We start from the raw sequence: 13,052 nt of genomic DNA, 5'->3' as shown, positions 1-13,052 counted from the left end.
TCTCGTAAGATCGTTTCCCTGGGTGGAAGTCAGAGCTGTGGATACAAGGCTCATTCTGCAGACCGTGACGATGGTTCACATGCCGAACATAGAACAGTGAGGTGCGGCGTCGTGTTCATCAGAACATGGAGACATGGCACTAAATTACAACCTTTGTCTGCAGAAATGTCTGGAACTCTCTGAGGAGACGACGACACCAGGAGCTTTGACTTGTCGGTGACGTCAGAGGAGCGGTGTGAGGTTTGCATCTCGATACAGAAAGAAATCTAAAGCCAACAAATATCTGGAGCTCGATTCAAACTCACGGTTAAAAAGAGACAGAGCGAACAATCAGAGCGGGCAACAAAAAACCAGTCGTGCTCCCCGATGACTTAATTTAAATTATTAAACACCAACACAACGATGTCTCGACAATGTCCACAAGAAGCTGTTTGAGAACTTTGAGACGCTGCTGTTGAATATTTAAAATGTCATTAACCTTTGCTGCGAGTTAGAGTCCGTTCACTTTCATTCACTGGGATGTTTTAAATATCTCCAAACTCGGACAAATTAAAACTAAACTCTGCAAACCTGCACACAACAGAGGGAGATAATGTGGATTCTGCTTTGTAGCGTGTGAGCTCGGACTCTTCTGAGACCCCTCGCTCACGGAACCTGTGTCGGTGTTTGTTACAGGATGGAAACCTGAGCTGAGCAGGTCTCTGTTCCATGCTGTGTCATTATTGATGCAGGAGTTCATGGAAGAGCGATCAAGGAGCAGCAATTAAACACAAGTATGCATGACGGGTATGACTGGACACACACACACACACACACACACACACCTTTCACTGTCCAGCTCCGCTGTGTGGAGGTTTCCACATTATCATTTAATTCAGAAACTAAACATGGAACCCAAAACCTTCTCATAACAGAGAAGCCGTCATGTTAGGCTCACGTTTACATTTTAGTTTTAAAATCTGCTTCCTGTTTACATGCACAGTGAACGGTCAAATAACATGCGTCGTAAGGTTTCACTTTTAAAATGGATTTGGATTTTGACTCTTTTCAGACTAATCTAATGATATTCTGCAAAACAAACCTCTCGCTCTGTGTTTGAGCCGCTCGGCCGGAACACAAACTCTCTGTGTGTTCTCGTCCGATGAGACACATTTTGTAAAAACAACATAAATCTGTTTGGATAAAATCGTCAGTAGTAAAGACAAGTCACTCTAAAGAAAACCAAACCAAAGCAGGTGTGTTTCACGGTTTATTTCACCACTAACAGTCAACATGTGTAATAATGTTACGATGCAGCCACAGCACATCTGGTCTGTTTCTTGCTGTAGCCTCACAGCTGCTGAAAAAAAATCTTTGAGAGTCGAGAAACCGTCGCTGATCAAACGACACGAATTAGCCACGCAGAGAGTTTTGGTGTTTGGACCCGGCTGGACCCGGCGTCCTCTGGGTGTTACAAGGTTTTCACTTTTCTTCCACACAGAGTCAAACATGTACGACGTGACATCACGACAGCCTGACGCAAATACTGAGCGCTTGATTTACTCACGGGACGATCTTGATGTTTTACCCTCAGTCTCGTCCGTGCAGCTCTTTAAAGAGAGAACCAGGAAGTAAAAGTGGACGTGCACACGTGGACTCAGTTTAGAATCAAGGTAAATATTTAAATAAATAAAGATGGACGACGTGATAACTCCCAAAACGCGAAGCCGAATCATCTCGATTGCCCCCTAGTGGCTGGCTACACTATGAACCATAAACACTCCTCCACGTTAGTGGATGGGACATAGGTCAAACTTAAAAGTCAAAGCAAGTGTTAGACACAGTTTAGGTAGTTTTGATCACGCTGTTCAAGTTTGACTTTAAATGATTGACAGCTGAGACTGACTCACAATGGGTTGAGGACATTGACACCGTGGCTCCGCTCTTCCATCGCTACCACACAGACTCATTTAGCCTCATTTTTGTTCCGCGAGACGAATCAGAGACGCGTTGTCCATCTTTATTTATAGTCTGATTGACCAGGACGTAGGATTCAGCGGATGAATGACTTCAAATGTAAGTTTCTCGTGGTTTTGAACTCCCGAGTTTTGCATATGTTGGTATAAGTTTGCTGATCAGTCCAGAAACACTTCATTTACACTGCAGATCTGTTGATTCACGTTTGTGTCCCCGGTGCATTGTTTCGTTATCACTTCTACTGCAAGAAAATCATTTTCTGAACTTTAACCTTGATACAAATCAACAGTTTTACTTGTTTCTGGTGTTTTTAAAGGGAAACAAGCAGCGAAACTAATGTTAGAAACAGATTTAAAGGGACATTCCGCTGATTTCACATGTTAAATTAAGTTAAGTTGGAGAGAGGCGGCAGCATTAACTAATGCTCAGCTAAAGCTCGAATAGAAAGCTTTCTTTCTCAGCTTTCTTTTTTTAAAACCCGTCTCTTGTGAATCCCCCCTGTCTTTCCAGAGGACAGCTCTAAATACTTGGAACACACCTTTAATAAAACAAGCGCACAGGATGTCCTTGGTTTGCTCTGACGTGATGTTGCTGTGACGAGGCCGCGCTCTGTGTTAAACCTTTCCTGTGCTTTAAACCAGACGCTCCCGACCTGGAGGTCGTGACCCCCGAAGCTCATAAACACACATGACGTGTGATGATGATTTTATTTCTGCTTTAAAGGGTTGAGGTTGAGTCGGATGAGACGGTCGACACCACCGCTCTCCTGCCACGTACGTGTGAAGCTAAAGCCGACAGCTTGTGTGAGATATTAACGGTGGATGGATTTTTTTTTTTTCTCGGCGTCTTGTGTAACTCTTGGAAAAAAGCAAATACGAAAGCGTCCCCACAACAATCCAAACACTCAGCCACAGAACAGGTACCACATGTTTCTAATCTTAAATCCAGGCTAAACCAATACGACTGTTTGTGATTCAGAGACATTGAATCTACACTGAGGAGTCGAGTGTTGACTCTGCTGAGCTGGAGGGAAACGGATGTTTACATGGACACCGACCGTCTGACCTGGACACGTGTGATTATGAAGTTTACATGAGGAGCTAATAGAAATCAATTTATATTCCTGTTGTATGTCACAGAGCGGAGTCTGATGATGACGTAAACATTAGCACCGCTGAGTCCGATTCACAATCAAACCCAGGACACGAGTCGTCCGGCAGCTGACTGCGCTGCAATCAGGGAAAACTTCGGGCTCTGGTCGGGTTCGGACACGAAATTAAATTTAAATCTGACATTTGTAGAATAAAGTCGTAAATGTACAAGAATAAATTAAATTAACCAGAATAATGTTGTGATTTTGGTCTGTGTCACGTTAGAGAGTGAATATCAGAAGATCGACTCGGCTCCTGCATGAAAAGTAAAGCTACAACTTTATTCTTATAATCTCACGACTTTATTCTCGTAATTCTATCGTCTTAATCACAGAATATCGGTGTCCATGTAAACTCCTGATCACAGTATTTGTAGTTTTTCCTTCTAAATCTGATCAAATTCTGAATTCTCATCTCTTCAGTGCTGTAATTTAATTTATGGATTTCTACAAGTCCTGTTTTTTGGTACGAGACTGAACTGATCCTGACAGCATTTGTCTCCGACCTGTGTGTGTGTGTGTGTGTGTGTGTGTGTGTGTGTGTGATGACATCAGACTGTGCAGTCACACACCTGACGTCGACCTTTTTAAGGGGAAACTGTCCGTTTGATGCAGCAACTTATCAGCGACCTGGTATCCGCTCTGTGTAAACCAGTTTGAGGACTACAGAATACAAGTGGCAGCTTTAATACTCTTCGAGGCTATTTCTCCTAACACGTGGTCTAGTTTGTTGACCCTCCACATGGAGGTCAAAGGTCAGCGATGGAGCAGCACCTCTCCTAGCTTATTGTGCAACGACTACATACAGAAATTATTGCTATAGAATTACAGTGTCCGTACTGAGGTGCATTTTGAGAAAGGAAGACCATCTCCCAGTTTCGACCAACACTGATTTCCTCGGCCCCTGAGTTTGTGGCTCTGCGTTCGAGTCCAAAGTTACACCAGCGACTCGCACACAGGAGGGTTATCAGAGTCCTGGCTGTGCATGGAGCTCAGGCCTGTGTCCGAGTCGTCGTCGTTGGTGTTGCAGGCCTTGGACAGACCTCTGGCCTGCTCCACCCAGCCGCTGCTCTTCTCTGAGGGTGCAGCTTCAGTGTCAGCGCCCCCTGCCCCCAGCTCCTCCTCAGCACCATCGCCCACCGTGGCGTCCACCTGCTCCATGTCCATGCTCTCCACTCGGGCCAGCAGGTCCAGCAGCTCGCTCTCCTTGGTCTCCCAGAGTGCCAGACTCAGGTCCAAGTCCCCCCTGATGGAGTCCAGGTCTGTCTTCAGTCTCAGGCCGATGTACAGACTCGTGTCCAGCTGCGTTTTGATCCTCTCCTCCTCCAGCAGGACCTCGTTCTCGGGCAGACTCTCCACATCTGTCTCCACAGCTGGAGCGGCAGACGCGGCGAGGCTCATCTCCACCGCAGCGTCCTCCGTGTCCTCCTGCGCGGCCTCCGCTCCTCTCTCCTCCCGCCGCCGCGTCATCCAGCGCCGGTTCAGCTCCTCCTGGATCTCCCCGGTGATGCACTCCACCAGCGCCTCCCGCTCCGTCAGCTCCTCCTGCAGCCGCACCACCTCCTCGCAGCGGCGCGCGTACTCCTCGAACTGCGCCAGCGCCTCCGCCGTGCACCGCGCGTCCTGACAGTCCGACCCAGCGGCGGCAGCAGCGGTGTCCGCCACTGCGTCCACCATGTATGTGTCCTGCACATAGTTCACCCCGTGTCTCTGGATGCGGTCGAAGTGCACTTTGGTCTCGTAGCGCTCGATCTCTCGGTCCAGCTCCTTGATCCTCTGGACCTGCTGCCGGATGGTGTGATCCTGGGAGATCACCAGGTGCACCAGCGTCTCCATCTTCTCCACGGAGCCCTTGTCTTTACACACAGTCTGCTCCTTCTTCTTGTTCATCTTGTCCAGCTTCCTGAAAGCCTTCCGGACGATGCGCCTCTGCTTCTCCTGGGACAGGTTGGCTGCGGCGGCCGCGGCGGTCCAGCAGCTCTTGGCGGTGCCCTTCAGCCCTGCGCTCGGACCCCCGCTCTCCCGGCTCTGGACCACCCGGGCCTCGGCGCTGCGGGGCCCGTTGTTGGGCAGCGACGCGTCGGTCTTCACCAGGACGAAGCGGACGTTCTCCTGCTCGTCTCCCCAGGCGCTCCACAGCCGCAGGATCTTGGTCTTGTTCGGTAGCATCCTCTCGAAGCCCCGCCACTTCTCCACCACGCAGTAGGACTGCGGGGAACCGGACAGCATCGCGGCGGAGCTGCCCTGTTGCAGGTTCTGGTCCTCCAGCAGAACCTTCACCACGTCGGCACAGGTGGTTCGCTTCGTCAGGCCGGAGACCAGCTTCTCCTCCCGGCATACCCACACGGAGATCTTCCCCTCCTCCGGTTCCATCTCCGGGAGAAAAAAAGTTTACGCGGTGACTCAGAAAGTTACACACACAAGAACAGTCTTTAGATTCCGGAGTCCGTTTGGAGTTAATTCAAACATAATGATCCATAATCGACGCGTAAAATTCATCCCAAAAAAATCTCTCTGCGTAAAGTTCCCACTTGACGCGCTCGGGAGTCCGGACATCGAACCCCGTCAAGTCCCTGAAGAACCAGCAGCGATGTCTCCAGAGTCATTACATCATGTATGTCCTCGGTGTTCCCGGGCTGCCTGCCGGGGCCTCATCCCTCTCTGTACCCGAGCAGAGTGAGCTCAGGCCGGCGCACTGCTCCGGAGAGGAGGAGGAGAGGAGGAGAGGTGCGTCCTGGTGACGGGACAGAGAGTCTTCTGCTGCGGGACAAACAGGAGGAGGCTGGGAGAGCACTGAGACACGCCCCCTCCGTGTCTATCTACCAGCCTCTCTCTCTGCCACACACACACACACACACACACACACAGTATAACAGTTTACAGGTGGACTAGAATCAGAACTCGACCGATATAAGTTTTTCTGCACTGTTGCTGATATTCGATATTAGGATAAGTTATCAAACCTCATGACAGAGGAACTTAAAGTTTCACAGTTGAGTCATATGACACCTCGTGATTTATTTTCTAAGTGTAATTCATGACACCCAGGAGAAGCGTTGCTTTACACAGGTTCTGCTTTATCTTTCACGATCTGCCACACGAACCATGAATCCAGGTTCTGGGCCGAGAGAAAGAACCGCCACGCTACAGCTGAAACCACCGATGAAGCAGTGACTCTGCGGCAGCATTGTTACGCGGCCTCATCCTCGTAATCCCGTCACAGCCGAACGTTTCAGGGCTCAGATGGATTGAGCGTGAAAGCAAAAAGGAAAATCCATCTATTACACCCACAGAGTTCTGATGTCACACAGTCCATAATCTGCTCTTTCACCACCGAACATCAAACTCATAAAGGGATTTGTTCATTTATTTATTTATCTGTCTGCATGAAGAGTGTTTTGTTATGTGTGTGTGCGTGTGAGTGTATGTGACATTAATGGAGGTCATCCCCCAGCAGCCACCATTAGTGCGTTTGTGTTTCTGTAACCTCAGCTCAGTTATACACTAAACCACGTTTGTTGGTCAAATAACTGCTCAGAAAAACATCTGGGAGGACACACTAATGCCTGTGTGTGTTTGTGTGTGTGTTTGTGTGTTTGTTTGTGTGTGTGTGTGCAGACAAACATACAGTATTACTCAGAGCAGCACACACACACACACAGAGCGTGGCGTGCAGCAGATTTGGATAAAGAGGATCAGTCCGTCAGTGTCTGGGATGTGAGATAACACAGAATGTTTTGTTTTTTTGTTTTTTTTCCTATCTTTGATCTCATTTCCTGTGATGTCATCGTATCGTCTGACCCACAGCTAAAGGTTAAAGGTTAAACGCTGCTTCAATCGCAGATCATTGATTGAAAATAGAGTTTATTTAATTTCTCTCTTTATGAATTAAGAAATAAAATATTCATTAAATTGACATAGATGTGAAATAATTACATCCTCCTTATAACCAGTGGATCTCAGGACTGTTGATCTTTTGTTGATGAATAGATGGATGGGTTTCTGGGAGTATGGCTCCCCCTGCTCTTCAGACGAGATACTGCACGGTTGGAGCCACATTAATCTGCAGATTTTTTTTATTTACCTCATTTTATTCTCAAGGATTTTTATTTTTTTTTTAATCTCCGTCAAAGCCTCGCTGACTGTGCTCGCTAACAAGGCTGCGTTTGACTGCTGGAGTCTGCAGACCGCCACAGTCGTCTGGCTGAGTTACTGTAGACGATCGACTCCTCTCTCGCTCTCACTCTTCTCACATAATCAATTTTCCAACCTTTTTTCAGTTCATCATCTGTGACGGATGTGATTATTGTTTAAGTATAGATATAAGGTGAAGAGGATCAGTCCAAGGACAGAACCCGGAGGAACTCCATGAGAAATAACTGCAGCAGAAAGGACTGAGAGGCAGAGAGAGCTCGGGCCGAGGAGACAAACCATCCAGCAGGGACATCAGGACAGAGAGAAAGATGTGAAGCTGCTTCAACAGGAGGAGGAGGCCGTCAGCCGCTCTGCTGATAAAGCAGTGGAGGACAGTGAGAAGATCTTCACCGAGCTGATCCGTCTGCTGGAGAAAAGAAGCTCTGATGTGAAGCAGCAGATCAGATCCCAGCAGGAAACTGAGGTGAGTCGAGTCAAAGAGCTTCAGGAGAAACTGGAGCAGGAGATCACTGAGCTGAAGAGGAGAGACGATGAACTGAAGCAGCCCCCCCCCACTGTCACTCAGTGAATCTACACACTCATCCAGCATCAGGATCCGTCCTCTGAGGAACTTTGAGGATGTGACAGCAGCTGTGTCACAGGTCAGAGGTCGACTACAGGACATTCTGAGTGAGACGGAGACAAAGATTTTACAGATTGTGTCTCGAGTGGATGTTTTACTGCCACAACCAGAGCCCAAGACCAGAGCTGACGTCTTCAAATATCCACAGGAAATCCCACTGGATCCAAACACAGCAAACACACGTCTGTTATTATCTGAGGGAAACAGAAAAGTGACAGCAGTGAGAGAAGAACAGGTTTATTCTGATCATCCAGACAGATTCACTGATTGTTGTCAGGTCCTGAGTAGAGAGAGTCTCCACAGAGTCCAGACCACAAAGAACTTGTACAAAAGCTGCCTATTCTCCCCTATGGGGCATATGGTGGTGGCCTGTCAGACCACAAGGGGGCAGTAGGCTGTCGTCCTTGTTCTTTTATCTTTCCTTCTTTTTCCTCCTCTGCACTTCTGTCCTCCTGGGAGAGAGAGTTCCTCTCACGTGTCTCTCTGAGGCTTCTATGTTCTGTTTCCCCTGTCAGCAGGTTTTTTTAAATGTTTTTTTTAGGATTTCTCATCTTATTAAAGTGTTATGAGACTAATTGTGATTTGGGTCTTTTTTTTTTCTGAGATGTTATTTCTTATAAAGCAATTATTACTATTTGACACTTTCTGATGTCTGAGTGAACATTTACTTTTTCTAGTTTCTTACATTCGACGAGATTCTCATGTGATAATAAAGTGAAACACGGGGATCTAAGCGAGGGAGCGATGTTGAGGCAGATTAGAGAGAGTTTCATCGAGGGCTGACTGTTCTAACAGAAGCTCAGCTGAACAGCTCCCTCAGGTTGAACTGGAGTCTAAGCATTTAAAAACATGTTACTAACATGTTACCACTAAGATGATTAACGTAAGTGTTGTCAACCGTCGATTCATCCTCAACAGACGCGGAGGTCGTTCGCATGTTCCTCCAGGTCAAAATGACTTCTCATGTGAGACTGGGACCTGGAGCTGGAGATAAATGAGAGTGAGAGCTGGAGGAAGATTTCTATTCCTCCAACAGTTTGCTCAAGGACTCTTGGCCACTCCTCAGAGAGAGTCGGAGGCAGAATCACCTCCTTTAAACTCCGGGAGTCACATCAGGGGAAGAAATATTACATTTAAGAGGTGGTTCTGATATATTTGATCGAGGAGATATATATATTATGGTGACGTGTGAGGAGACTTGAGGGGTATTGGTACCCCCGAGATGATATATCAGTGGTTTAAAGTCGAAAAAAACTGCTGCAGTGTGTATTTCCATGTCCTCTCTTCTGTTTGAGTCCAAATTAAATGAATAGATAAATAAATAATCAGATAAATAAATAAATATGGCTATGAAATAAAAACTGAAATAAAAACATATGTAATAAAATAAAATAATATTTTTCAAAAGACAACATTTATTTATTTCATGGGACTTTTATTTCATAATGTTGCCTTCATGAGTTTGTGGCCTTCAGGTGTCAGGAGAGGAGAGCTCGCTCCTCCGACATCAGGCTGCGCTGAACATTCAGAGAGATGAAGACATCGACCAGGATATCTGAGGTCGGAACTGGTGTGTGTCTCTAAGCTCCTGTTCTGTTTCCGTGCCAACAAACAGCTGCAGCTGCTAGGATACCGCCGGGGATCACCACGCCAACGGGAGGGAAACCACATGCAGAGTCCTGCTGCAAACACGCTTTTAAATCATTTTCTTTATTTGTTCAATGTTATGACATCATATATCCCCAAAGGAATTATATGAGTAAAAGAAATGAGTCTAAAGGGCGCCATTAGTCGCTCATATAACGGAACACAGACGCTTGACATGAGCGACTATGTGACTTTTAAATAGATTCATTAAAGTGGAAATAATCAAAGAGCAGGAAGCAGCTCATGTCGTCACCTTCCTCAGTTTCTCAGACCTGAAGATCAGACTCCTCAACAGCTGACAGGACTCTAACCTACCTCACAACTGCAACACTGGTCTGCACTTTAACTTAAAGTATTCCATTTGTACTGTTTAAATTTATATTGTGTACATTTTATTAAATTTTTCACTGTTTAAATTTGCACTGCTCGGTTTTGCACATCTTTTTGCAGCATCTTCACCTTATTCACCTCATTCTCCTCGTTTCTGCCTTATTTTTAACATGTTCATAGCCTTATTGTAATTTATGTAAATATCGAATTCTTATGTAAATTTGGTCGGTATTCCAGAAAGGACAGCACAAGAATTTCAATTAATAGGGAAACATGTGTTCTCTGTGTATTTGACAATAAAATCTTTAAATCTTTGAATCTTGAATAACATGCCAGAAAAAAGCAAACTAGCTTACCACCTTAGCAACAACCTGGTGTTACCTTCAAGGCTGAGGAACTTCTCCATATCTCACTAACGTCTTTTTCACGTACATCAGGGGAGGCTCGTCGTCTTGTGATGGTTGTGGTGGCTTCTCTTCAGCATCTGATGTCAGATGGTAGTGATGATGATGCCATGCACGTTTTAAAAACACTATTTACTCGTCATAGTTGTGATTACACGAACGGACGCTTTTGTGTCTCAAGCCCTAGTTTCGTCTTCTGCAGGTGCAGGCAGCATCACTGATGTTAAAGAGTTCAGATTTTATAATCTGGAAATCAGACGTTCAATTCAACTATAACATGTTTTTGAATTTGTTGGTTCCTTCTCTATTGCAACAGTAGCTGAGGCTCATGGGTATTGTAGTACTTAGAGCTGCTCTTTATTTTAGTGGAGCTCGTTTTGTGACTGTGGTTGAACATTCTTTTTTACAAAGTAGAAATGTGACGTTTGGGGATTATTCAGAATTAAGATGATGATTAATAAACACAATCTAATCAATTTACACTGATTTAAATATCAAGACAAATCTGAAAAACCTGGAGACATGAAACCAAAACCATATATGGCTTCAATCGCAGATCACTGACTCAAAATAGAGTTTATTTAATTTGTCTCTTTATGAATTAAGAAATAAAATATTAATTAAATTGACATAGATGTGAAATAATTACATCCTCCTTATAACCAGTGGATCTCAGGACTGTTGATCTTTTGTTGATGAATAGATGGATGGGTTTTTGGGAGTATGGCTCCCCCTGCTCTTCAGACGAGATTCTAAAGGATTATTTTATCTCCGTCTTCAACATTGCGATGATTTCTCAGAGAATAATTCATAAATCTTGATCACATCAGACATATTTAGGGGACTGACGTCTGAGTGTGTGTACATTTGTGTGGATCCACATTCAAATCTGGATCTAGTAGATTTAAATGTGGTTTAGATCAGGCTATAGTCAGAAATTCTCGTACAAGGCACAGATTCATTGAATGAATGTTTGTGATGCATCTTTGTTCCATGTGGACTAACGAGTGAAGACAAAAGCCCAGAGCACAGTTTGGAACTGACCATTTATTTAAACTGAATAGCATATGCGTACAAAGTCTCTACAAAGCTAGAAAATATCTAACATACTTTTAGCCATGAGGGGAGAAAAAAAAACGTTACAAAGCAAAGATCAGACCCTGTGCAGAACCAACGACACTCATGACTAGCTTCTGGATTTCTCCTAAATGTTCTCTGTTCTTCGCAAAATAGGATAAACATTAGAATATCAAAGATATACACAACATCTGTAATAAACGTTATTGTCACCTTTATACAAAGCACCTTATCAAAAACCCTCAGTGCACACACACGCACACACACACACACACACACACACGTGTTGCACGTGCACCGGAGTGAAAAGATTCAAGGCCATTTTTGGAATTGATTACAGACAGAATTCCTGTGCCACACGAGGTTCGGAAAAGAAGATAAATATCCAACTTGCACGTACAAGAAAACGTTGACAAACACGGACGACGATGATTCAGAAACTCAGCAGGTTTGAAACCTTCTGAACGATTTCCAGGCAAAATGTTGACGCTGCTTTTTGTGGGACTTTGTTTCAGCATGAACAGATTCTCCAGTTGATGAGAAGACGTTTAACAGCTAACGTCTGTCACCGTTTCCAGTGGCCTTCTTGCATGGCTTCTTCAGTCGGACCATTAAAACGTGTCCGTGTTCGTTAAAGGAGACATATTCAGGGTCTTATTTTTAATTTGTGTTCTTACTCAAAAAGGTTTTCACGCTCTGATGCTCAGAAAACATCTCCCTCCTCAAACTGTCCATTGCTGCAGCTCCTCTTTTCAGCCTCTGTCTCAAACACTTGGTTTGAGCTCCCGTCTCTTTAAGCCCGCCTCCTAATAAAGCCCAGTCTGCTCCGATTGGCCAGCTGGTCCACTCTGTTGTGATTGGTCAACTGTTTCCAGCAAGTGCAGGAAATGCTTGCCCCTGTTTTCGTTTTACCTGGAGCGCAAAAAATATCTGACACCGTTTCCAAGTTGAATGATGCTTCAAGGTACGTGTCTCTCATTTGGTGGGCGTGTCAGAAGCGCTGGCCAATCAGCAGCGGCGTGTGACATCGCGATGATGCAGAGTATAATTTGGACTAATGACGAGGTGTTTCAGGAGCTTCAGTGTTTTCTGTGCAGGAGAGAAGCTCCAAAACCTTAAAAAAAAATCTGCAAGAAAATGTCTCCTTTAATGAAAGATTGAAAAATGCTTTAAAAGACATTTAAACCTAAATCCATTTCTTTTAGTTTCGGCGTTTTAATTGAGTTTTACTTCTGTACAGTTTTACGCTGCAGCTCAGGAGCTACAGCGGTTCCTCGGCTGATCGTCCTGTTTCGTAGACGTTTCTCTTTTTTTTTTTTTGGCAGAAGCTTGTAAGTTACTCTGACTTGTGATAAATCACTTTTCCTCTGTGTCGCATGGTGACTGTCTTTGGTAAGCAGGTGGTGAATAATATCCAAACGGAGGCTCGTTATTGCAGATGCAGCCGCTCCAAGGCCGCGCGTTAGATTCTCACGTACGTGCTACGTGTAGGCGCTCTGGTGCGAAGGCCCGGCGGACAAACAGGAAACCGCTGCGGCGTGAGACGGAACTCTGGGAAAGCTGAAGGCCGGAGGAAATTGAAAGGGTTTTTTTCAGATGACGGTGTTTTGCTAAGACACAGAGAGACGCTCACAGGGGTCTTCAGACAAATAGAGTGAAAATATAACGAGTTCGGACGACGGCAGATCGGAATAGTTTCAGGCACAAAGGT

The 13,052-nt window shown here is 45.3% G+C and overlaps 1 protein-coding gene across 1 annotated transcript; it reads right to left on the bottom strand.

Annotated features, from left to right (window-relative positions):
- Window positions 1–3,559: 3,559 nt before the first annotated feature.
- On the bottom strand, window positions 3,560–5,883 carry rassf10a (Ras association domain family member 10a). Its single transcript, XM_020104167.2, has one exon. The coding sequence runs from the start codon at window positions 5,477–5,479 to the stop codon at window positions 4,043–4,045; it is 1,437 nt and encodes a 478-aa protein (XP_019959726.2). The 5' UTR covers window positions 5,480–5,883; the 3' UTR covers window positions 3,560–4,042.
- Between the last annotated feature and the right edge of the window lie 7,169 nt (window positions 5,884–13,052).

The sequence above is a fragment of the Paralichthys olivaceus genome, chromosome 7, assembly GCF_024713975.1.
Source record: "Paralichthys olivaceus isolate ysfri-2021 chromosome 7, ASM2471397v2, whole genome shotgun sequence".
NCBI classification, from domain to species: Eukaryota; Metazoa; Chordata; class Actinopteri; order Pleuronectiformes; family Paralichthyidae; genus Paralichthys; species Paralichthys olivaceus.
Note: the sequence above shows the minus strand (reverse complement) of the source record. Positions and strands in the feature narration are given on the sequence as shown.

What these genes read in the sequence shown, in the direction of transcription:
- rassf10a (XM_020104167.2), bottom strand. Translation starts at nt 5,479, where the DNA reads ATGGAACCGGAGGAGGGGAAGATCTCCGTGTGGGTATGCCGGGAGGAG.